Below are 24861 nucleotides of genomic sequence, written 5' to 3'. Positions count from 1 at the left end.
GCCAACCCGTGTCTGTGTGCCTGAGGGCCCTGCCCTGGGCGTGGCTGCTGTCCGGGCGGGAGGGGGCAGCCGCCCTCCTCGCTCGCTCTAGGCTCAGCTGGGCCTGGTGCAGGGCCAGGTCAGCCTGAGGGCGGCTTCCCTCTGCACCCGCAGGAAGGACCTGTGTGTAGCCATGAACCAGCCCTGTGGGACGCTGGGCCTGGCCCATGTGGCGGGTATGTGCCAGCCGCTCTACAGCTGTAGCATCAGCGAGGACACCGGGCTGCCGCTGGCCTTCACCGTGGCCCACGAGCTCGGACACAGGTACGCCGCCTGCTCGGCCCCCCAGCTCCCCTCACTGCCCCTGGGGCACCAGGTCCCAGCTAGGGGTTCTGTCCTGGCCTGGCCATGCACTGCCCCTGCCCCGTCCCCACAGCCAGGCTGCTCTCCTGTCCGGTGGGGAGAGGCCCACCCAGGTCCCCCGGGGCCAGCTCAGGGAGAGTCCCGTGTGAGGTGGGGTTGACGTGGCTGGGACGTCGGCACGGGTCTGCAGCGGTCCCTCCACGGTGCTCTCCATGCTCGCATTTGGACTCTTGGTCCCGCCACATGTGTATTCCTGGTTGCCCTGTGACCCCGGGCAAGTGCTCTGCCCTCTCCAGGCCTTTGTGCGCGCCCTGCTGGTCGAGCGGGTCGGATCCGGGGCGATGCTCACGGTTCCGGCCAGCTGGCCTGTCCACATGAGGCTCTAGGGTTAAGGGTGGTCCACGTGCTCAGCCGGCCGTGCGAGGGGGTCCGGCTGTTCGATGGGGCCGCGCCTCAGGCCACTGCTCCGATGAGGGTGGCCCACAGCCAGGTCTGCCGCCCAGAGGTTTGGGGGTTCATGGTTTACTTGCTCGGGCTCCTTGAGGGACAGCATGCAGGGTCTCAAAGATGCCCGTGGCGCTAGAAAGAGCACGGTGCCCTGGACCTGCCGTTCCCTGGCTGCGTTCCCTCGGCCGGGCCCCAAGCCTCTTTGAGCACCCCCCGGCCGCTCTGAGGGCTGAGCGAGATGGGGTCTCTGCCAGGGCATAGCACGGCACCCGGCATGTCTTAAGTGCCAAGCCAACATAGTCTTCTTGGCTCCATCCCAAGGATGGCGTCCTGAGAACCTTTCTGTCGTAGGGCAGCTCAGACGCCCCTATTCTGGCGCACAGCCGCAGGCCGAGGACGAAGTCCAGGGGTGCTGGGCGCCAGGGAGGGAGCGGGGGCTGCCCTCCCGGCCGTGCCTCCCACCGGCCAGTCCCCGCAGGTGCTGTCATGCTCAGGCAGGTGTCCCTGGAGGAGGGCTCGGGGAGCACAGCTGTCCCACCCCCACCGTAGGTCAGGGAGGCAGAGGCTCCCAGAGGGGTTGACCTTCCAGAGGCTGCACAACCGTCTGATGGGTTCACCCCGTGCAGGCGGGAGGGAAGGGTCGGGCAGGCGCTCTCCCACGGCTCACCTGCCCCGCGGCCTCCGCTCTCACGCAGCTTCGGCATTCAGCATGATGGAAACGGCAATGACTGCGAGCCTGTTGGGAAACAGCCTTTCATCATGTCTCCACAGCTCCTGTACGACACCATCCCCCTCACCTGGTCCCAATGCAGCCGCGAGTACATCACCCGATTCCTGGAGTAAGCCCCACGGGGGGTCGGAGGGGGGCGGCCTGAGCTGTGTTCCGGTGCCGGATGGAGGGTGGCCCAGAAAGGCAGCCAGTAGAGCTGGGGGCCGGCAGGTGGAGCTGGGCACGGGTCTCAGCCTCCCCCGGGGCTGGAAGGAGAGGCCGTCTGAGCTGGGTCTGACAGAAACAGCTGACACACATGGAGAAGGGAGAGCAGTGGTGTCTGCGTGGGGTGCGGGGGCTGGCATACAAGGGACCTGAGGGCTGTCGGGAAGGCCGGGGGAGAGTAGGGACTCAGGGACCATGGGTCCAGGATGGGGATGCGATCCTTGGGTTTGGGATGGGAAGGAAGCCAGACAGGGCACAGACCTAGCCACGTGGCCAGTGGAGTCCAGGGAAAAGTGCCGTTTAAAGTTTTTAAAGTTCAAAGTGCCGAAACTTAAAAGTTTTTCCTTTCTTTCACGTCCCCTAAACTTTATTTGCTATTTAATGTTCTAAACAAAGAAAAACTTAAAAATTTAAATTATTAGCATACATCTTACTGTTGACCTTTATTTTGTGCAGTGCTAGCTCTAAGTGCTAGCGTAAGAGCATCCACCTGCCCCCAATCGCTTCTGCCTCCTCGCTTCCACTGTGTGCTTGGCTGAGACGGGGAAGTAGGACCAGTAACAAGGGACAGCACAGCTTCTGGTGGTTCGTGTTTCTTGACACGTCACTGCCTTCTTTCTGCATTTGGAGCAAGTTCTGGTTCCAGGGGACAGTGTGGCCTCTGCCCCCTGTTCCGGTGTAGACCGGGTGCTTTCTGGGCCTGTCCTAACATTATCCTGTGGGGTCATCCTGCTACCAACTTTAGAGGGGATGCTTCTTTGTTCTGCTGGAGCACATCGCCAAGTAGCTTTCTGAGAAAAGGTGTGTGGAGGTGAGGGGTTTGAAGGAGTTCCTTCTTTCCTGACCCCTGATTGGTAGTTGGATTTGATATCAGCTTCAAGCCAGAAGTCACCCGCCCTCAGTCTTTCAAAGAATTTTTCCCATCATCCTCTGGCTCCTAACGTTGTTGCTGAGAAGGCTCTTTCCAGTCTTATTCCCAGGCCTCTGTCGTGACCTCCTAAAACATCTGGAAGCTTTTCTTTCTCTTTTTCTCTTATGATGATTGGAAGTTTTGCAGTCGTGCCTTGATCTGTTTTTGTCTTGGAGGGTTCTTGTTAGATGCCTTTTTTTTGTTGTTTTTGGTTTTAATTCCAGTGTGGTTGATGCTCAGTGTAATACTAATTTCAGGTGTACGATTTAGTAATTCGACACATGCATCCACCACCGGGCGCTTACCACGACAAGTGCCCTCCTTAATCCCCATCACCTGTCTCCCCCATGACCCCCCATCTCCCCTCTGGTGACCAGCAGCTTTTCCTCTAGAGTTCAGTCTGTTTCTTGGTCTGCCTCCTTCTCTTTCTTTATCCTTTTTGTTCATCTGTTTTGTTTCTTAAATTCCGCATGTGAGTGAAATCACATGTTGTTTTGTCTTTCTTTTATTCCGCTTAGCATAATATCTTCCAGTCCCATTCACATCATTGCAAATGGCAAGATTTTGTTCTTTTTGATGGCTGCGTAATATTCCTCTCTGTGTGTGTGTGTGTGTGTGTGTGTGTGTACACGCACCACATCTTCTTTACCCATTCATCTGTCAAGCAGCTCTGGGGCTGCTCCCATATTTTGGCCATTGTAAGATAACGCTACAATAAACAGGGGTGCACGTATCCCTTCAAATTAGTATTTTTGTATCTTTGGTTAAATACTTTAGTGCAATTGCTGGATCATAGGGTAGCTCTATATTTAATTTTTTGAGGTACCTCCATCTGTTTTCCAGAATGGCCGCCCCAGCTTGCATTCCCACCAACAGTGTAGGAGGGTTCCCCTTTCTCTGCGTCCTTGACAACACCTATTGTTTCCTGGCGTGTTGATTTTAGCCATTCTGACTGGTGTGAGGTAGGACCTCACTGTGGCTGTAAATTGCATTTCCCTGATGGTGAGTGATGCCGAGTGTCTTTTCTTGTGTCTGTTGGCCATCTAGATGTCTCCTTTGGGGAAATGTCTGTTCGTCTCCTGCCCATTTTTAGTTGGATTATTTGTTTTGCGTGTTGGGTTGTATCAGTTCTTTCTATATCTTGGATACTAATCCTTTATTAGATATGTTGTGGGTGAATACCTTCTCCTGTTCCATAGGTTGCCTTTTAGTTTTGTTGATTGTTTCCTTCACTGTGCAGAAACTTTTTATCTTGATGCAGTCCCAATAGTTTACTTTTGCTTTTGTTTCCCTTGCTGGAGACAGAGCTAGGAAAAAGTTGCTATGGCTAACATCAGAGAAACTACTGCCTGTGCTCTCTTTTAGGATTTTTATCATTTCATGTCTCATGTTTAGGTCCTTAATCCATTTTCAGTTTATTTTCATGTATGGTGTAAGAAAGTGGTCTCGTTTCATTGTTCTGCATGTGGCTGTGCCGTGTTCTCAGCACCATTTGTTGAAGAGACTGTCTTTTTTCCATTGGATATTCTTTCCTGCTTTGTCGAAGATTAACTGACCATGTGACTGTGGGTTTGTTTCTAGGCTTTCTGTCCTGTTCTATTGATCTGTGTGTCTCTTTTTATGCCAAGATCACAGTTTTGATTTCTATAGCTTTGTAGTATATCTTGAAGTCTGAATTGGGATGCCTCCAGCTTGGCTTTTCTTTTTTAAGCTCGCTTTGGCTATTTGAGGTCTTTGTGGTTCCAACCAAATTGTTTGTTCTAATACTGTGGAAAATGCTGTTGGTGTTTTGATCGGGGTTGCATTAGATCTGTAGATTGCTTTGGGAAGTGTGGACATTGCAATAATTTTTGTTCTTCTAACCCATGAGCATGGAATGTTTTTCCATTTCTTTGTGTTGTCTTCAATATTTTGTAGTTTTCATAGTACAGATCTTTTTCCTCTTCAGTTAAGTTTATTCCTAGGTACTTTGTTATTTTTGGTGCAATTATAAATGGGATTTTTTTCTTAGTTTCTCTTTTGCTGCTTCACTGTTAGTGTGGAGAGATGCAATTGATTTCTGTATGTTGAGTTTGTATCCTGGGATTTAGTTTTTCGGTTGAGTCTTGAGGGTTTTCTATATGTAGTATCATATTCTACTTCTTTACCAATTTGGATGGCATTTATTTATTTGTTTATCTATTTATTTAGTCTGACTGCTGTGGCTAGGACTTCCAGTACTATGTTTTGTGAATGTGGTGAGTGAGTGTGGACATTTTTGTCTTCTTCCTGATCTTAGAGGAAAAGCTCTCAGTGTTTTATCGTTGAGTGTGATGTTGGCTGTGGATTTCTCATATGTGGCCTTAATCATGTTGAGGTTCACTCCCTCTCATCTGAATCTGCGTTGTTGAGGGTTTTTATCATGAATGGATGTTGAACTTTGTCAGATGGGTTTTCTGTGTCTTTTGAAATGACCACATGGTTTTTATCCTTTCTCTTACTCATGTATCACATTGATCAGTGTGTGAACCTTGCAACCCCGGAATAAATCCCACTTGATCAGGGTGAGTGGTTTTTTAAGTGTATTATTGGATCCAGATTGCTGGTGTTTTATTTACTTTATTTTATTTTATTTATTTTAAAGATTTTTATTTTATTTATTGGACAGACAGAGATCACAAGTAGGCAGAGGGGCAGGCAGAGAGAGGGAGAAGCAGACTCCCTGCTGAGCAGAGAGCCTGATGCCCAGCTCGATCCCAGGACCCTGGGATCATGACCTGAGCCGAAGGCAGAGGCTTAACCCACTGAGCCCCCCAGGTGCCCCGGGATTGCTGGTATTTTATTGAGAATTTTTGCATCTATGTTCATCAGGGATCTTGGCCTGTAATTCTCTATTTTAGTGGGGTCTTTGTCTGGTTTTGGCCCGGTAATGCTGGCCTCAAAATGAATTTGGAAGTTTCCTTTCTTTTCTGTTTTTTAGAATCGTTTGTGAAGAACAGGTATTAACTCTAATTTAAGCGTTGGCAGAATTCATCTGGGAAGCCATCTGGTCCTAGACTGTGGTTTGTTGGGAGTTTTTTGTTTTTTAAAGATTTTATTTATTTATCAGTCAGAGAGAGCGAGCGAGCAAGCACAGGCAGAGTGGCAGGCAGAGGCAGAGGGGAAGCAGGCTCCCCGCCGAGCAGGACGCTGGGATCATGACCTGAGCCAAAGGCGGCTGCTTGACCCACTGAGCCACCCAGGCGTCCCTGTTGGGAGTTTTGATGACTGTTTCATTGCTGGGATTGGTCTGTTTAAATTTTCTGTTTCTTTCTCATTTCTTTTTGGGAAGTTTTTATGTTTCCAGGAATTTATCCGTCTCTTCCATGTTGTTCAGTGTGTCGAATTGGAGTTTTTCTGAATTACAACCCTTTGCATTTCTGTGCTGCCCGTCGCTCCTTCTCATCTTTCGTCTCTGGTTTCGAGTCCTCTCTCTCCTGTCTCCGTCTCTCTCTCTGTCTCTCTGTCTTTGTTTTGATGAGTCCAGCTAAAGATACACCAATCTCGTGGACCTTTTCATTCAACCAGCTCCTGGTTCCTTTGATCTGTTCTGGTTGTTGGTTTCTACCTCATTTATTTCCGCCCCGATCACTGTCCTTCCTTCCTTCCGGCTGGTTTGGGGTCTTGTCTGTTCCTCTTTTCCTGGCTCCCTCACAGGTAAGGTGGTTGGGTCATCTCCGTGAGACTTTTCTTGCTTCTTTAGACCTGGTGGATGCTTTTTCCCGTAAAGGTCCTGTCTTTTCTGAAAATGTTCCTGTGTTATTTGATCATTTGTATTTTCCCCTTTTGGAACCCTCGACGTTCAGCTGTCCTCACATCCTTTACATGTTTTCTATGGTTTTTCTCTCGGTTTTCTGGAGGACATCCTGTGTTCACCCTCGGTTAAGTTTTCTCCGCGATACTTTGAACTTGTTGTACTTCCTTATTTGCTAAATCCCCATGTTCGCTGCTGCCCGCTGTCGGGGCTGCCTCGCTTCTCTCTGAGGTCATTCCTTCCGTGGGCTCAGCTCTTCTCTTCCACGGCCTGCGATATCTTTCTTTCCTTGGTTTAGTTTTATAGATTTATTTAATAAATTTTGTTTTATTTATTTGTTTGACTGAGAGAGGACACAGCGAGAGAGCGGGGGAGGGAGCAGCAGGCTCCCCGCCGAGCCGAGCAGGGAGCCGGATGCGGGGCTCGATCCCAGGATGCTGGGATCATGACCTGAGCCGAAGGCAGACGCCTAATGACAGAGCCACCCAGGCATCCCCTTTCCTTAATTTAAAAAACCATTTCATATTAAAGGGTTTAAGCCAGTTCAGCTTCTTCTCGTGCGCGGGAGGCGGCCCTGGGATATCAGCTGGCAGGCCTCCGGGCCCAGCAGGCTTCTGGACTTGGTGCGACGCGGAGCGGCCGGGGTGGGGCTGTGTCTTCGGGAGCAGCACTGAGGGCCCTTTCTGGAGTGGTTCTGTTTCCCCTGAGATACTCTCCTCTTGTCCCGGGAGCTGTGAGTCCGGCCGTAGCATTCTGGCACCAGGTGGGGAAGGGCCTTGTTGGTTTCCCATTCTTCCCTGTGTGAACTCACACATGTCCCCTTCTCTGTAGGTCCCTCTGTAGGTCCCCGAGGGCCAGATCCCCCGGGTCAGCCTCTTCAGAGAGTAACCCCGGCGCTCTGCAGGCAGGGCGGCGGCCATCACCTGGCCATAGGGGTGCGGGAGTGGAGGTGGGGTCTGATGTCTCCTGTCCCCAGCCCAGGCCTCCGTGGCTCCCTGGGCCCTAAGCCTGAGCCCGTGTCGGGTTCTGCTCCCGGCTGGTCTCTCCAGCAGGCCTCGGCCTCCGTCTCTCACCAGCCCCAGCTCTGCCCTCGCTCACATCGGCTTTCCGCGTCCTGAATTTCGCTGACATCTGTCCTACGTCCTTGTCACTGCCCCCTCGCCTTGTGTCCTTGTTCATTTATTCTTTTGCTGTCATCCTGGGGGGGGGGGGCGGCGTGTGGAGCTCCCTCTGCCATGTTTTTCTAGAAGTCCCTCACTGTGGGTTTACGTGGGGACAAGAGCGTGTCCCCTGTGGGTGTGAGCAGGGACTCTAGCCTCTGCAGCGGAGGGATGGCTGCGGGGCGGCTGGGGTGATGGTTAGGGCCTGGACTCTGGCCTCGGCTCTTGCCCGCGTTGGCAGACACGGCCCATGGGGCTCCTGACGGGCCTGCCTCGCGGAGGCTGCTAGCGTCCGGCCTGTCGCCAACCCCGTGGTTCATGTTCGGTGCTGGTGCCTCTCACCATGACTTCTAAGCAGCCTGATAAGACAGGTCTGAACCCACGTGGTAGCCCGGGCAAGGAGAGCAGGCCTGGAAAAAGTCCCAAGGGCGTGTCTCCTGTCCCCCCTCCCCCTGCGAGGAGAGTCTCCCCCACAACACCCCCAGGGCCTGTTCCCAGCTGTCCCCACCCAGGGAGCCGCCCAGCACCCTGCGGGCAGGACACACACGGGGTCTCTGTGCTCTTTGCTGGAATGTATGAGGGCCTTGGCTCGGGGCCTGGGGCGAGGGCGGGAAGATCAGGCCAGAGCCTGAGCCTGCTGGGGCCTTTGGGAGGTTGGTGGGGGGAGGGGGGAGCACGGACAGGAATGGCACCAAGAGGGGCCGTGTGAGGGCAAAGGCCAGAGAGAGGCAAGCCTGTGTGGACGGTGCTTTCCCGCCCCTCCACCCTGGAGGGCCAGGAAAGGGCCAAGGAAAGGGGGTCCCAGAGGGAGGGGTGCTGCCAGCCTGTCCTCCGTCTCCCTGCTGGAGTTGGACGGGCTTCACCCAGTAGGGTCTGGACGAGTGAGAGCCGCATGGACTCTGGGGCCGGGCAGTGTTCCCTGGGCCTGGGGAGGCTCAGAGGCCCTCGCAGGCTGCCTGGCTTTCCCTAGCAGACCGGAGCTCCCCGGCCCCCCTGCAGACAGCTGTGGGCATGTGTCCACGTGAGGAGCCTGGCGGGGAGCCGGCCGGAGGAAGGAAGGGCTGGCGGCCGCTGCCCCTTTGACTTTCCCGGGTAGATGCTGCTATTTATACCTCTGTAGCTCGGGCTCCCTCGGGCAGCCTCGGCCTCTGGAGATGAGGTCCCCCAGGGAGCGGGACGGGTGGCCCAAGGCTGCACGGCGGAGCATGGGACGGGGGGTGCCGACTCCCCATCAGCACTTGGGCCTGAATATGGCCCTGATTTTGGTGGCGGGTCCCGCGTGGGTCCCCAGGGCTCCCGACCCCTCACACACATGTAGGATAGCTACTCCGGCCGCCCGGCCCACAGGACAAGACACATGGCAAGTTCCAGCCAGGAGACAAAGGCCAGACTGGGGCTGCTGCGGGGACGTATGGGACCCCGAGCTGGAGGAGCCCCTAGCCTGGGCCTGAGTCAGAGGGGTGGGCCAGCCCTCCTAGCCCAGTGTCTTGAATTGCAGGAAAGAAGGAGCCCCAGGGCCAGGCTGACCCTGCCCCCCATGCCCCTAGCTGACACTTTGCCCCAAAGGCCAGGCCAGTGGTCAGAATGGGCCTTTCTCAGCCAGGGCTCTGCTGCCATGGTTTCGAACTTGCACTGGGGTGAAGCATTTGAGGTCAGGCGTGTGGGTGGAGGGGAGGGGGCCTGCCCTGGCGCCGCCCGGCGAGTGGGTGTGTGAGGCCACTGGCAGCTTGAGCCAGCATCGGAGCCTGACCTCCAGGGCCTGGGGGTGACCCAGGGCAGGGGACGCTGTGCTTCAGGCCCTGCGTGTGTGTGGAGAGGGAACAGGTGTTTGAGGAGTGACCAAGAAGCTGGCCGGTGATCACTGGGGGGCAGAGGCCTGGGTTTCCTTGCTACTCAATTTGCCAACACTCAGTCTGGATTCCACCAGCACGGGTGGTCCAGGTGGTCTGGGGAGGGGTCGCCAGGGTCCTCCGATGGGTCTAATCTCAGAGGCTGTGTTCTTGGCCACTCCAGGTGGAGCTTGGGCCTCAGGAAACCCCACAGACACCCACACTACCCTAGCCCCCACAGCTCCCCTCTGAAACTTGGAACTCCGGGATCCCAGAGGCTCCCTGCCCCGGCTTCCTCATATCTTTCAACGGCCCCGCCGTCCTGTGGTGTCTCCTCTGTGCTTGTCAGACCCCAGTACCTGTCACCTCTGCCCTTCTGACCCTAACCAGGATCCTCTGCTTAGCTGGTCCTCCGCCTGCTACCAGCCACCCTAAGCACTTCAGACTGGAAAACTGGAGGGTTTCTGCCCCCTCCCCTGCCTGGCTGGGGTGTCCTTGCTGCCTGGGCCGGCTAGCTACCCAACCTCAGCTCTCACCAGCCGCTGTTGCCCTGAGGGAGGTCCAGGGACACTTCTCTGACTCCTGCAGGACAGCAGTGGCCTTAGGGGCGTGGCCAGGGCAGTGGGATGGACACTGGGCCCCAGAGCCAACAGCTTTGCCCAAGGGGCCCCGAGATGGGTCTGAGCCTGCCTAGGATGCCCTCTGCGGGGCCCTTCTGCCTCCGTGCGCCCTGCCTGCTGATGTGGGTCCCCTGCCAGGGAGGGCTGGAAGAGGGCAGACAGGGTTTTCCCTGGCCCAGTGGGCTGTCACCCCCCACAGACACCCGAGACCTCAGCCTGGGGTGGGGCGGACAGGGGTGGCTGCTGTATCAGCTGCTAGCTGATGCTCTCCAGATCTCAGAGTGAGGGGGCCCCGGCCCCAGGCTGTGGGGTGGCGGCTACAGGAGCTCCGGGCAGGGCCAGGGGCTGCCTGGGCAGGAGAGTTTCTGCAGGAGGGCGCGCAGAGCAGGCAAGGGAGCAGCTCATGCAAATGTGTGACCCTGGGGAGTGGGGCTCGTTGCTCAGAGGCCAGAGGGCCTGGAGGTCAAGGGGAGGGAACGGGAGCACCCTGAATGCTAGTTTGGGGATCGGAGGGTGGGCTGCAGTGAGCAAGGAGGGTTGGTGCTCTGTGCCCTCCCCTCCCCTCAGAGGCCTCCCCTGTGGGTCTCTCAGGCTGCCCCCCCTTGCCCTGTCCTTCTGTGCCCTCTCTGCAGTCGAGGGTGGGGCCTGTGCTTGGACGACTCCCCCAGCAAGGATATCATCGACTTCCCTTCCGTGCCACCTGGGGTCCTCTACGATGTGGGCCACCAGTGCCGCCTCCAGTACGGGGCCTACTCCACTTTCTGTGACGACATGGATGTGAGTGTGGGGTGCGCACAGGGCGGGGGGCTGCCTCCCCAGCCTGCAGTGTGCGCTGGTTTGGGCTCGTCCCCTTATGGGGTGCATGGGAGACACCACGGGCTGTGGGATCCACTGCAGCTTGCGTGGCACAGACCCAGGTCCGATTACTGGGTGGACCCTTTGTGGACTGTGGCTTTGGGCAAGCCCCTCACCTCCCAGGGCTGCTTTATAAAGGGCAAAACAAAAGCTCTGCTGCGTGGCCCCGGGGAAGATCGCCTGAAGTGAAGGCCATCACCCTGTAAAAGAGTACCCAGGCTTGTTGGGAGGTGTCTTTCTGGCGAGTGGGCGGGGCTGGAAGAGGTGTGGGTGGAGCTGGTACGAGTGGGTGGGGCTAGTTATGAGTGGGCGGGGCCGGGAGAGGCATGGGTGGAGTTGGTGTGAGTGGGCAGGACTGGGAGGTGAAGGTCTGGGGTGAGTGAGGGGTTAATTGTGAGTGGGCGGGGCTGGAAGGGCTGTGGGTGGAGTTGTTATAAGTGGGTGGGGCTAGGAGGTGTGTGGGTGGAGCTGGTATGAGTGGGCAGGGCTGGAGATGCTCTGAGCTGCAAACCCCAGGGCTGGGCACGCCAGGACGGCAGGGTTGGGAGAAGATGGGAGGGGCCCACTGGGAGTCCCATCCTCAGCCCCACCCCCTTGCCACCCCCAGGGGCCCCAGGCAGGGGTGAGAGTATGGCCTGTGTTGTCTTCCTTGCAGAATGTGTGCCACACTCTGTGGTGCTCTGTGGGGACCACCTGTCACTCCAAGCTGGATGCGGCCGTGGATGGTACCAGGTGTGGGGAGAACAAGGTAGGGGTGCTGCAGCCCCCGCCGGCGTGGTGGGTGCGTGGGGAGAGGCCCGGTTCCCGTCAGGGTCTCCATCCCGTTTAACTCCCAGGGAGTTCCTGGGTGCTGGGAGACTGGGAGGGGACCCCTGACTCCTCCATCCTGCCGGGGCGGGGATGACTGGTGGCCCCGGTGCTGTTTCCACCCCCGTCTGTCTCAGTGGTGTCTGAACGGGGAGTGCGTGCCCGTCAGCTTCCGGCCCGAGGCTGTGGACGGCGGCTGGTCTGGCTGGAGCGCCTGGTCGGTCTGCTCGCGGAGCTGCGGCATGGGTGTGCAGAGTGCTGAGCGGCAGTGCACGCAACCTGTGTGAGTGCGGGGCTGGGGACACCAGGGGCGGGTAGGATGGGGTGCCCTGAGCAGAGTCAGCCCCAGCCTCCTGCGCTCCGGAGTGTCCCCACAGAGACCACGTCTAGAGTATCCAGGGCCACCTTGGGTCACTCAGAGGGCATCGCGGAGGCAGCAGAGTCCCGGTGCTGGCCACAGTGCAGAGGGGAGCGGCAAGGCCCAGCAGCTCAGGAACTGGCTGGAGGGAGGTTAGACCCTGGACCTTAGAGGGATCAGGGTTCAAATCCCCTGTCTACCCCTCCTCTGGGTCTCAGTTTCCAGGGAAACCGTACTCTGGGGTGACTGCAGCAGGCAGCCCCAGCAGAGCTAAAGCACGAAAACCCCAACTGGTCAGTGGGAAGGGCATAGTAAGGACTCACATCACAAGTGCCTGTGGGTCTGAGACCAGAGGGGACAGCAATGTGCCCTGGGACAAGTGACTTCATCTCTCTGGGCCTCAGTTTCCCCACCTATAAAGGGTGATCTGAAGAATCAGGAGAGGCTGAGCCAGTGGTAGTGCGAACCGAGGAGCTCCCTGGCTCCTTCGGACGAGCCCTCTTGGCGAGGCTGCCCTTCCCGGTGCGGGACTCAGAGCCGGCCCGGTCTCGGCATCCTGGCCTGGGCTGGGTTGGGGGCAGCCACCCTGGCCCAGATGGGGGTGGGGTTCAGGTGCTGTGCTTGCGGGGGCTACCAGGAAGGAGTCTGCAGCCACGGGGGATCCTTGGGACCCTGGGTCTCCTGGGCCAGAGATGGGGTGCTGGCCCCTCCCCAGCTTGTCCCAGGCTCCCGCCAGTGCTCTGCATGGGCAGCACTGTCCCCGTTTGACAGGCGAGCAGACTGCAGCCCAGACAGGGCCGAAGACATGCCCAGGGGCGCACTACAGGGTGGGGGCAGAGGCAGCTTCTGGCAGCCCCGGTTCCCCCCACAATCTTGTAGGTCCTCACATGCAGGGAGAGGGTCTGGGCCAGAGCCGGGGGCGGCGGGCGTTGGGAGTCCCCGGAATCCCCAGAGTCAGCCTGAGGGCTTGCTCCTGGATCCAGGTACACCGTCGGTGCTCACTATATGCTCCCTCGGCCCCACCTGGCTCTCCCCACAGGCCCAAATACAAAGGCAAGTACTGCGTGGGCGAGAGGAAGCGCTTCCGCCTGTGCAGCCTGCAGGCCTGCCCGCCCGGCCACCCCTCCTTCCGCCAGGTGCAGTGCAGCCGCTTCGATGCCATGCCTTACAAGGGCCGGCTGTACACGTGGGTGCCCGTGGTCAATGACGGTGAGTCCTGCTGCCCACGGGCCACAGCAGCCCCGGGGGCCGGGTCCTGGGGGCCCGAGGTCACCCACCCCAGCGCGGGGCCCCACTCCCCCGCGATCAGCCTGGCTGAGAGCCAGCCACCCCAGGGCCTCCCTGACTCCCGCCTTGGTTGTCCCTCATGTGTCCTCTGCTTGGGGCCCCAGTGAACCCCTGTGAGCTGCACTGCCGCCCGTCCAACGAGTACTTTGCTGTGAAGCTGCGGGACGCTGTGGTCGACGGCACCCCCTGCTACCCGGGCCAGCCTGGCCACGACCTCTGCATCAACGGCATCTGCAAGGTGTGCCTGAGCTGGAAGAGCGTTTCCCCCACCAGCACCCAGTGGGTTCCCCCCAACCTCCCCTGCGCCGGGTTCCCTGCTGGCCCCGCCCCTCCCCAGACTGTGCTATGGGCTTCCCAGCTCTGCCATCCCATCAGTAGAGACTCCACCCCTGCTGGCGCCGAGGCCCCAGCCTCTGCACCACGGACCTTCTCACCACCCCCTGCCCCCGTCCACCGTCCATGGCCTGTACTGCGCAACCCCCGCCGGGAAGCTGGTCCCCAGCCATGGCCCCGTGCCCTTCTGCATCCATGACCCCAGGCAGCGGGTCTCTCTGTCCTAGAAAGGCAGCCCATTCCTGCCTCCATATCACGGGCCGCTGCAGGGACCTGCGGGGCTCGGGCTGGCTGAGTGCGTCAGTGTTTGCTGGCGACACGGCCTCTTCTTTCCAGCACCAGCAGTGGCCTGTCCTCCTCACCTGTGTCCCTCTCTCCCTGCTGTCCCTGCCTTGCAGCCCCTGGGGTTGGGGAGCAGCAGGGAGGTGCTCGCCCAGGGCCTTTGACATTGATCCCTGCTTCTGGGAGACTCGCGTCCACCCTGGGTGGACGTCCCTGGGGTGCCCGTGCCCTGCCTGCTCTCTATTCACAAAACGTGCCCTCCTGTGCTACATGCCCCTCAGCGTGGCTTTACAGCCGGGACGGACCTCCCTGATTCTCACTGGGGAAACACCCTCAGGGAGGCAAAGGGTCCCGCCTGAGGCCAGAGGGCACGACCGGTGGGCAGGTCTTGTGAGGAGGCCCCTCCTCCCCGCTCTGGCAGACCCGGCAGCTGGAGCCGGGCCCGGGGCTGGCGGCCGGCACGAGGGCCTCCCTCCCGTGTATTCCAGAATGTGGGCTGTGACTTCAAGATTGACTCCAGGGCTGTCGAGGACCGCTGTGGCGTGTGTCACGGCAACGGCTCCACCTGTCACACTGTGAGCAGGACCTTCGAGGAGTCTGAGGGCCTGGGTACGGGCTGACGCCCCTGGTGGGGGGAGCTCCTAGGTTGGTGTCCCCTCCTTGGCCCCTGGGGTTCCCACCCAGCCTAGAGATGAGAAGCAGGGAAGCCGCCCAGGCTGGTCCTGGCAGTTGTTGGGGCGCCTTGGCCCTGATGCAGAACTGTCTTCAGAGGGCGTCCTCCTGCCTGGGGACCCCGGGTTGGCTGATTGGGGTGATTACGGATGGCCCCAGGCCTTTCAGAGGGCTCCTCCCTTCTGGGGAGGCTTCAGAGACCCCCAGCACTGTTTCACAGACACTGCTTGAGTGCCTACTGTGTGCTAGGTGAGGAGGGCACAGAAGCGAGGAGCTCGCAGTCTGAGGAGTGGCCGAAGCGTTTAGTGCACAGCATTTAGTTTAGGCCGAGAGCGCTGTGGAAGGAGGTCCTGACCGGGGGCATCCTCAGGGACTTTCTGGTGGAGGTGGCAGGTTAGCTGAATCACAAAAGGCTCAGGGGAGGTGGGAGAGGTGTTGCACTGGGAAGAAAGAGCCGGAGGCGCATCTCTCTCCAGGACCGTGAAGGGGTGCTGTGGGCTCTGAGTGCCGGGCCAGGACACCCAGCCGCAGCCCACAGAGTCCAAGGCATGTTACCTCGTTCCTTGGACCTCAGTCTCCCCATCTGTCAGACGGGGGTGACGGCGGTACCCGTGCCCTAGGGGGAAGCATGTGCAGTCTGCGAAAGGACAGTGAGGCTGGCAGCGAGGACAGTGTCCAGGGGAAGGGCCAGGCTGGTGGCACGGACCGCAGCCCGGTGTCCAGGAGGGGATGAACGCGTGGGTCCCAGTGGCAGGACTTCAGGGGCCTTCGGAGGTTTGCTAGGTGACCTAGGACAGAGGGATGCCTCTGCCTTTTGTGGATCTCAGAATCTTGAGCTCTTGGTGGAATCAGCAGCCTGGGGGGCCGGGAAGAGAGGGGATGACCACGCCCCTTACCCTCGGCACCGCGCCTGGCCCACAGGCTACGTGGATGTGGGGCTGATCCCGGCCGGTGCCCGTGAGATCCGCATTGAGGAGGTGGCGGAGGCCGCCAACTTCCTGGCCCTACGCGGCGAGGACCCCGAGAAGTACTTCCTGAACGGCGGCTGGACCATCCAGTGGGCCGGCATCTACCGGGTGGCCGGCACCACCTTCACGTACGAGCGCATCGGCAACTGGGAGAACCTCACATCCGCCGGCCCCACCCTCGAGCCCGTCTGGATCCAGGTGCCTGCCGCCTGGGACTCGATGGGGGAACAGGGGCGGGGCCTGAGGGGTCCAGCCCATCCCCCTCCCCGCCGGGCCAGGCAGGCCGCCTGGCCGCTCAGAGTGGCTGGGCTCGGCTCCTTGGGGATGGCGTGCAGGTGGGTGGGGGGACGCCTGGTGCTCATGGCCCTCGCCTGCCGCCCCCAGCTGCTGTTCCAGGAGCGCAACCCCGGGGTGCGCTACGAGTACACCATCCAACGGGAGGCGGACGGCCCTGGCCAGGTCGAGCCGCCCAAGTTCTCCTGGAGCTACGGGCCCTGGACCCAGTGCACGGTCACCTGCGGCACAGGTGAGGACGGGTCGGCCCCGGGTCTCTGGGCAGCGGGACCGGCTTCCGCCTCCAGCTCAGTGCTGGTTGGCGAGCGCCCACGGACTGGAACGCCGGCCCCCGGACCCCCGCAGCCCCGCGTCTGGAGTGGGGCTGCTGAGAGCCGCTTCTCACGGGCCTGCCGGGATGAGGCAAGGCCGGCCCCGTGCTGGTGCAGCCCCCAGAGCGGCCGCGGCCGGCCCGCCCTTTGCTCTCCCCCGACGGGCCTCCCGCCTCTGTCTCTGCCCCGTGCCAGAGACCCGACCCAAGGCCCCCGTGAGTGTGGGCCCCGGGCCTCCCCCAGCTCTTGCGGCAGACAGGCTACCGCCCCAGGCACCCCCACTGCCCCTCAGTGTCCGGGGAGCTTGGCGTCGGGAATCCAGGACAGACAACTGAGCGTTCCCAAAAGCGCTCGTTTGATGATAAGATGAACACTGCACCCCCCCCCCCCCCCGAACCCTGGCGCAAATCTTCAAAAGCCGTTGGAATGCTCTTGCGCCACATAAGCATCCCTAAACTTACAACCATGAAAACAAATCCACTGGACAAACTAGACGCCGGGGCCTTGCTCGTGGAGTGGTGGCGGCGGTCGGGGGTGCGTGCTGAGCTGTGAGTGCGGTCCCTGGCCCTGGCTGGCTGGAGCAGCTCAGACCCCGGGGCGTGGTCCAAGCCGGCAGGATGGCCTGGGGTGCCCTTAAGGACCCAGGAGCTTCCTCCTGTCAGGGAGTCCCCCTCACACCTGCAGAGATGGCTCTCTCCTGGCCTCTTGTGCTCCAGGCAGGAAGGAGGGGCCTGGGGTTAACCCCCATGGGGGGACTTGTGCCCTCTTCTCCCTGGAAGGACTGTGCCCCAGACCTCCCTCGGTGCACGGGCACTACAGCAGGGGCCCACGGTTACCTTGCACAGCAGAATTATGTTAGGGAGGAGTGGGTAGGAGGTGGGAGGCTCAGGCTGAGGAGATCCACTCTCCTGGGCTGTGAGGGAAGCAGGAATGAAGGCAGAGCCTGCTAGAGGGGGTCCTGCTGCCGGAGATGGTGTGGGGGTGCGTGGGAAGGTGAGCGGCACAGCCGTGCAAAGACCCAGAGGCACGTGGTGGCAGGGACTGTGGGGCTGGAGAGGAATGTCTGTCTGCTGGAGGGGAGGAGAGGTCTGATGAGTTTCCTTGCGGCTCCCCCTTTTCTGAGCACGGACCCTGCTGGGAGGGAGGCGCTCAGGCGGGGGTTGGGTTTGCAGGACCCCATGATGTCCTCCCTCGCTGGCGGCTTCGAGGCAGGTATTACTGCTACAGACAAAGACGCTGAGGTTCAGAGAGGCCCAGGGAGCTGCCCAAGGCCTCCCAGCTCGGAAACCAGGGGGCTGGCCACCGTCCCCTGAGCCTGCACACTCTGCTCCCCCTCCAGGGCCAGAGGTGAAGGCCAGGAGGACTTGCTCTGGGAGTGACTAGCAGAGTGGGTGTGGGCTTGTGTTGGGGTGCAGGGCAGTTCAGGTGGGGGGCACCCTCGGTGCCAGGCTGAGGCTGAGCCCCCGCGGCCCCCAGGTGTGCAAAGGCAAAGCGTGCACTGCACTGAGCGACAGGCGGGGCCCGTGGACGAGAGACACTGTGACCCCCTGAGCCGGCCCGACGACAGGCAGCAGAAGTGCAATGAGGAGCCCTGCCCAGCCCGGTGAGCCGGGCCCCCACTGCCCCCTCTCCTGGGGACCCCAGTGGAGCAGAGGGAACAGGGCAAGGCCTCTCTTCCCAAGCCCTGGGGGTGATTGCCCCTGCCCCGCCCGGCCTTCCCAGGACATCCCAGGTGTTGTGGGGGGGGGGGCTCAGATGGGCTCAGGACTTGCCCGGCTCCCCCAGGGGTGAGAGGGGGAGGAACACGGGGGGCTGCGCCCTGAGCCGTGGGGACCCCGACACTGACAGCCCGGGTGCCCGGCAGGTGGTGGGCAGGGGAGTGGCAGCAGTGCTCCAGCTCCTGCGGCCCCGGGGGCCTCTCCCGCCGCGCTGTGCTCTGCATCCAGAGTGTGGGGCTGGACGAGCAGAGTGCCCTGGAGCCGCCCGCCTGCGCCCACCTCCCCCAGCCACCTGCCGAGACCCCTTGCAACCGCCACGTGCCCTGTCCGGCCACCTGGGCCGTGGGGGACTGGTCTCAGGTGAGCATCAGCACGGGAGGGCCCGGCCCCAGCTCCGCCATCGGGCTTGGGCTATGGGCAGGTGGAGGCCGTCTTCAGGGGGCCCTGACCTCGAGGCCCCCACGGCGGGAGGGAGGGAGGCATTCCCCGGCTGGCCCGTGTCCCCGTAGCCCCGGGGACAAGGGTGCCCCGGCAACCTGCTGCCACCACCGGGCATGGTCTTGAGTTGGACGGGGCCAGAGAGAGCGGGCCGAGACCTCTCGTCTGATCTCGAGCAGGGGCAGGTACCCCACTGGGCCCCAGCTTCCCCTGGTCTGTGCCCCTCAGCCTGGTTTCCTCTGCAGTGCTCGGCGACGTGTGGGGAGGCCACTCAGCACCGAAGTGTCTTCTGTACCAATAACACCGGCGTCCCCTGTGATGAGGCCCAGCGGCCAGCTGCTGGGGCCCCCTGTTCCCTGCCGCCCTGTCCTCGGGGCCCGGACCCCGAAGGCTCAGGCAGCGGCTCCCCCAGCCACGAGCTCTTCAATGAGATCGACTTCTTCCCCGACCGCCTGGCCTCACACCCTCTGCTCCCCTCACCCTTTGAGCCGGCTAGCATGGACAACGCCATCAAGGAAGACCCGGAGCCAGGCCCGCCGGGGCCCGTGTTTGTGGACGATTTCTACTATGACTACAACTTCATTAACTTCCACGAGGACCTGTCCTATGGGCCCTTCAACGAGCCAGACCCAGACCTGGCAGGGGCAGGGGACTGGACACCCCCACCCCTGAACAGTCCTGCCGAGTCCCCCACAGGCACCCCCCTGCCGGCCTCCGAGCCTCCTGGGACCGCAGAGGAGGACGCACGGGGAGACGGGACCCCTGCCCCTTGGCCCAGCCAGGCTGGCCGCTCTCTGGCCCCACCCTCGGAGCAGGCCCCTGGGAACCCCCTGGTCAATTTCTTACCTGAGGAGGACACCCCCACCGAGGCCCCAGACTTGGGGTTCCCTAGCTGGCCCTGGATCCCTGCTTTAATCGGTGGCATGGAGACACCTGCTGCCCCTGGGGGCCCAAACAGGCTCCCCGGAGGGGAAGACGGGCGGAGCCAGCCGAACCCCCCACGCTGGCAGGGGGCCAACGAGCTCTCTGAGGACGAGGAGGAAGACTTAGACCCCCAAACAACCAGCCTGCCCCAAGGCCCCGCGGACACCAAGCTGTGGCCCCCCATCGGGGGAGCTCCTTCCCCTCCTGCCCCAGCCGCTCTGCCAGCCACCTGGGGCAGGGCCGGCCCCCTGGAACCGGGCACTCCCACCCCTTCAGCCCCGTGGGACCTGCAGACCGCAGCTGTGCCAGGAACCTTCCTTCCGGTGCCCACCCCTGGCCTCGAGCACCCATTTTGGGGGCTGGCTCCAGGACCTGTGGGCCAGCCTGAAGGCCCTGGCTCTGAGGCGCCCCCGAGCCCCGTGCTGCTGCCTGCACCCGCTCAGGACAGTTCGGCCAACAGCAGCAGAGTCCCCGAGGCCGAGCCCCTGGACCCCAGCCTGGCCGAGGAGGGGCCACCAGCCAGGAATGCCAGCTGGGAGGTGGGAAACTGGAGCGAGGTAAGGCGCTGGGGTCGAGTAGGCCCTGTGACCGCGCACTCGTCGGGAAACGGCCCTGCCTCCCAGACTTGTGGTGATGCCGGGATCCGGGGACCGGACGCCCGTGGCCCCACATCATCCTGTTGCCCTCCATGTGCTCCTGGGGGCAGTCGGTCCTGTTAGCCTCAGGTTCCCATGTGAGCAGTAAGGGGGGCGAGTCTCAGGGTCTCCCGAGGTCTGTGCCGGAGAAGACGGGGCCACAGTGCAGGGCAGGCGGAGTCGCACGCGGAGCGCGGCAGCTGGGACCCTGACCCTCAGACTCTAGCTTGCTTGCGCCCGGTGCTGCCCGGCACAGCTGTGCTGGTATGGAAGCCCTTCTGGGGCCCCCAGGCCCAGTGGGCTCCCCCGGGGGCAGTGGGGCTGAGCCCAGCTTCTCTAGGGGCCGCTCAGGCTCTCGCCACCGGGAGCCCCCTTGGGGCCCCACCCTGCTCGGTCAGGGGCCGCGAGGTCTGAACTTGACGGACAGAGGCTGAAGGGCGCCCGCACATCATCCCTGTGGAAGTTGTGTCCAGACACCTCATTTTGGGGTGGGGAGGGACAGGCAGGGACTCCGCGAGGGATCCAGACTCCCTTCCTAGGGGATTTTGGGGAGCAGTGAACCTGGTCGTGACCACGAGGCCCCCTCCTGTGTCCCCGTGAGTGTGGACAGTTGTGTCTCCTTGGAGGCGGGTGGAAGAGCTCATTCTGCAGATGGGGAAGGCGAGGCGCTGGCTCCCCCGCCCCCGGATGGGTGGCCCCGGCGGGGGGGGGCACGGGGAGGTGCCCGCCCTCACGCCTGTGCCCCGGCCCCGGTCCCTAGTGCTCCACCACCTGTGGCCTGGGTGCCGTCTGGAGGTCCGTGCGCTGTAGCTCCGGCCGCGAGGACGACTGCCCTCCCGCTGGCCGGCCCCAGCCCGCCCGCCGCTGCCACCTGAGGCCCTGTGCTGCCTGGCGCACGGGGAACTGGAGTAAGGTGTGTGGGCCTCGGGGTGCGTGCCAGGTCCACCCGGCCCCCTGTGCAGGCTGGGGCAGGGGGGCTCTGTGCCTTCGTCCTTGGGCTCGTCCGGCTGCCTCCTCCCCTTTCCCCGGGTTGCTTGGACCTGCTGTGAGCCCGTTGGCTGCTGGCTGCCCTCTCCCTCGGCGTTTCCTTGTCCCCGCCGCTCCCTTGTTCGTCCTGTCCACCTGTGCCCTGGGCGGCTGCCCTGGCTCCGGGCCAGCTCTCTCAGGGTTGGGGCATGGGGTCCGCTCACCCCACACCCCGGCCTGCAGTGCTCCCGCAGCTGTGGCGGAGGGTCCTCCGTGCGGGACGTGCAGTGTGTGGACATGCGGGACCTGCGGCCGCTGCGGCCCTTCCACTGCCAGCTGGGGCGGGCCAAGCCGCCGGCGCACCGTGCCTGCGGGCTGCAGCCCTGCCTCAGCTGGTACACCTCTTCCTGGAGGGAGGTGAGGCTGAGAGAGCCCGGGGCGGGGCGGGGGGGGGTGTCCTCAGACTCTGGCCGCACCCCAGCCCTCTCCCTGCCTGCCCCTTCCAGTGCTCGGAGGCCTGTGGTGGCGGCGAGCAGCAGCGTCTGGTGACCTGCCCAGAGCCGGGCCTCTGTGAGGAGACGCTGAGACCCAACAGCACGCGGGCCTGCAACACGCACCCCTGCACGCAGTGGGTGGTGGGGCCCTGGGGCCAGGTGAGGCAGCCCGCGGGCGGGGTTAGGGTCCTGCGACCCAGGCCTCCCTCTCTCGGGAAGGAATCACCCCGTGCTGTGCACCAGGCTCTCTGGTCACCACACACGGTGGTGGCAGCCAGGCCAGGGCCCCACCGTGCCGACGAAAGGAAACGGGCAGGTGCTAAGATGGGGTGCAGGGGTGAGGCCCGCAGGGCTCAGTGCTTGGAAGCAGAGGCCCGGGGCAGGCCTGACGGGGTGCAGGGGTGAGGCCCGCAGGGCTCAGTGGTTGGAAGCCTGACGGGATGGAGGGCCCTGGTGGAGGCACTTGCCACCCCCTCCTCTTGGCTGCCCATGGTTGTGGCCGGCCCGGCCGCTCGCTGTGTCAGGGTTTGCCACCCACCCTCCGGGGGCTCCTGGGCCCCTCCCTGGCCCTGCAGGGCTCTCTGGGGGAGGGGCGACGGGGTGGGAGGCCGCGGGTGCAGGGACTTGCCCGGGGAAGGTACTGGCAGTGCCCCAGGGGTGCCCTGCCCCCCCAGGTCCCAACCTGGCCCAGGGGGACCCTCACCGCCACCCCTCTGTGCAGTGCTCGGCGGCCTGTGGCGGCGGTGTGCAGCGGCGTCTGGTCCGGTGTGTCAATACCCAGACGGGGCTGCCCGAGGAAGACAGCGAGCAGTGCGGCCACGAGGCCTGGCCCGAGAGCTCCCAGCCGTGCGGCGCCCAGGACTGCGAGCTCACCGAGGCACCCCGTGAGTCAGTGGTGCTGTGCGCGGGGTCGGGGTGGGGAGGACCAGGAGACGGGATCCTCGGTGGCCCACAGAGGACTGTGAGGCTGCGGGCCAGAGCTAAGGGGCCCCAGCCTCATGGGCGCCCCACGGGCACTCCTCTCTAGGGAAGGAAGGGGGGAGGCAGCAGACACGGCCCCCAAGTCGCTGTGTGACCTCCAGCAAGCTCCCTTTCCCCCTGGTGTCCATGGCCCACTGAGTGAGGCCGGGCGTGGGTGAGCTGCCGGCCCCCATTCTGGCCGGGGGAGGGGTACCCAGAGCAGGCACTGCGGCTGCAGAAGGTGGTCTCCCTGCCAGGGTCTGGCTGGCCGCCGGCGGCTGGCTCCTTCCTGGCCAGCTACGTCCTCCTGGAAGAAGGGCCCGAGCCAGAGGTGGCCAGGGACCCGGCAGCCCAGCCTCCCCTGCGCTACTGAGCGCAGGAAGCTGGCCCTGGACTCACACCCAGGCCCCCTCCCAGCTCTGTGGCCTTGGGCTCCACTTCCTGGGCAGCCCCCGGCCTGGGCAGGGTGGGGAGAGCAGAAATCAGGTGCTGGGGGAGGGCCCAGGAGCTGCTCGGGGAAGGTGGTGCCGCGTAAGACTGTCCGTGTGGGCAGCCGCCATGAGGTCAGGAAGAGGGCTCAGGGCCCCTCTGTTAGTGGGGAGACCCTGGCAGCTTCTGTGCCTCTCAGCCGCTGCCCCCCGCCCTGAGGATAGTCTGTGGCCATCAGGGTGGCCGTCAGTGCCTCAGGGACTTGCCCTCACCTGCCGTCTTGATGCCACGGGCTCCTGGTGGCCCTGGTCCAGGCCCAGAGGAGAGGCGGCCTTGCCACACTGCCCAGGCCTCCCCCCATCCCAGGGCCCTAGACCCCTGCAGGGGTGCCGCTTTCCCTGCCCCGACGCCGGCCCCCTGCGGGACTTCCCAGCAGCGGCTACAGCACCTGCCTCCACATGGGGGCCGCCCTTCACACGGGGCTCCGGGCCACCGGAGCTTGGGGGGCTGGGCTGTCTGCTGGGAACTAAGGCCAGGGGGTCCGGTGGACTGCAGGCGGGGGCAGGGGGGCTGGTGACGTGGCTGAACCGCCAGGTGTCCCCTATGAGGCATTCAGGGCGGAGGCTGGTGCGGGGAGGGACGCCAGGATCCTGGAGCCCCAGGATGTTTGGATGGTTTGGGAGATGTGTGGCAAGACATTAAGAAAGCCTGGAAACCCCAGAGTGTGAGGTCACCACGGTGAGCGCTGACCTAGCGTGACCCACATCCGTTTGTGGGGAGGAGGGTCGCTGGCAGAGGAGGGAACCCTCACCCCACCCCCCGGAGGTTAAGCAGCTTGCGTGAGGTCACAGCGTGAGATCAGGACGCAGCCGCTACCTCCTGCCCTCTGCCGGGCCCGCAGCTGTTCCCTCCTCCCCCGGGACGTCCGCTGGCATGAGCTGGGCAGCTGGGGGCCGTCCACGGCAGCGGGAGCAAGGCCAGGAGGCTGGAAGCAAAGTGCTTCCCCAAATAGCTCCGATCACGCAGGGCGGGAGGGCAGCCTTCCTCCATCCCTGCTCCGGAGGCCCGGGTTGTGCGGGGAGAGCCCGGGCCCGCCCGCTCTCCCTGGGCCTCGCCCGGAAGCTGAGGCTGAGGCCGACCTGGGGGGCTGCGGGGTTCAGGAGGGATGGAGGGGCGGCAGGCTGGCTGGCTTCTCAGGAGCACTGGAGTTGGTTGAGGTGGGGGTCCCAGGGCCTTTCCTCTGGAAAGCGGGGTGTAGCCGGGCCAGTTCCCCAGAGACCTGGGGGGACAGGTGGGACAAAGCCAGCGACAGTTGGAGCCCAGAGACCCTGGGAGTGGCGGGCGGCCCACCGCGGTGTCCAGGCTCCATCGTGAGGAGCCTCCCTGCCCTGCCTCCTGTCCCGTCCCCACAGGCTGCGAGCGGGACCGTCTGTCCTTCGGCTTCTGCGAGACCCTGCGTCTGCTGGGCCGATGCCAGCTGCCCGCCATCCGCAACCAGTGCTGCCGCTCCTGCCCCACTCCGGGCGACGGAGCCCCCTCCCGCGGCCATCAGCGCGTCGCCCGCCGCTGACCAGCCCCGTCCGGGCCGCACGGATCCACCAACCCCTCGCCGAGACGCACGGACCTCACGCCCCACCGGGGGCTGCACCCCGAAGGTGCTAACCCGGCCTGCTGGTGGCGGGCTGGGGACCCCTCCCTCAAGAAAAAGTATTTTTTTAACAGTTTGCATAACCTTTATTGTTATTATACATAAATGAGCACCCAGTTCTAACCTGCCGCGTGGTTTCCTCTCGCGTCGGGAGATTTCAGGGCCCATCTCCTGCTCTCCGTCCTCACGTGACCCCGAGGTGTATGGTGGCCTCCATGGGTTGTGGGGAGCAGTGGTCCTGGCCACGCTCGTTCTGTGCCCCCAGCTCAGGCCCCAGCCCTTCCCCTGCGTCCCCACCCCAGGGCCTCAGAGACCACTGTCTCAAGGCAACCGCCTCAGGGAATAGGGACTGCCCCCTGGGGATGGCCTTGAGGCCTCTGGGACCCCCACGTTACCTCACCTGCACCAGAGGGAGGAGGCGGCAGCTCTGTGGAGCCTAGTGACCTCCCAGGGGTGACAGGGCTGCCG

At 62.4% G+C, this 24861-nt stretch overlaps 1 protein-coding gene across 2 annotated transcripts in view; it reads left to right on the top strand.

Annotated features, from left to right (window-relative positions):
• ADAMTS7 (ADAM metallopeptidase with thrombospondin type 1 motif 7) overlaps nt 1-24516 on the top strand; it is a 39831-nt gene extending 15315 nt beyond the window's left edge. For both annotated transcript variants that reach the window (XM_059179789.1, XM_059179788.1), the window contains exons 7-24: nt 154-303; nt 1485-1628; nt 10647-10791; nt 11525-11617; nt 11814-11959; nt 13074-13243; nt 13426-13559; nt 14425-14545; nt 15530-15774; nt 15961-16102; nt 17658-17784; nt 18046-18259; nt 18583-19818; nt 20657-20809; nt 21106-21279; nt 21369-21515; nt 22078-22240; nt 24158-24516. In XM_059179789.1, coding sequence (XP_059035772.1) covers nt 154-303; nt 1485-1628; nt 10647-10791; nt 11525-11617; nt 11814-11959; nt 13074-13243; nt 13426-13559; nt 14425-14545; nt 15530-15774; nt 15961-16102; nt 17658-17784; nt 18046-18259; nt 18583-19818; nt 20657-20809; nt 21106-21279; nt 21369-21515; nt 22078-22240; nt 24158-24315 — 3862 coding nt within the window. In that variant the 3' untranslated portion in view covers nt 24316-24516. The remainder of the gene's footprint in view (nt 1-153; nt 304-1484; nt 1629-10646; nt 10792-11524; nt 11618-11813; nt 11960-13073; nt 13244-13425; nt 13560-14424; nt 14546-15529; nt 15775-15960; nt 16103-17657; nt 17785-18045; nt 18260-18582; nt 19819-20656; nt 20810-21105; nt 21280-21368; nt 21516-22077; nt 22241-24157) is intronic.
• Nucleotides 24517-24861: the final 345 nt, after the last annotated feature.

The sequence above is a fragment of the Mustela lutreola genome, chromosome 7, assembly GCF_030435805.1.
Source record: "Mustela lutreola isolate mMusLut2 chromosome 7, mMusLut2.pri, whole genome shotgun sequence".
Lineage (NCBI taxonomy): Eukaryota > Metazoa > Chordata > Mammalia > Carnivora > Mustelidae > Mustela > Mustela lutreola.
This window is presented reverse-complemented; position numbering and strand designations above follow the sequence as displayed.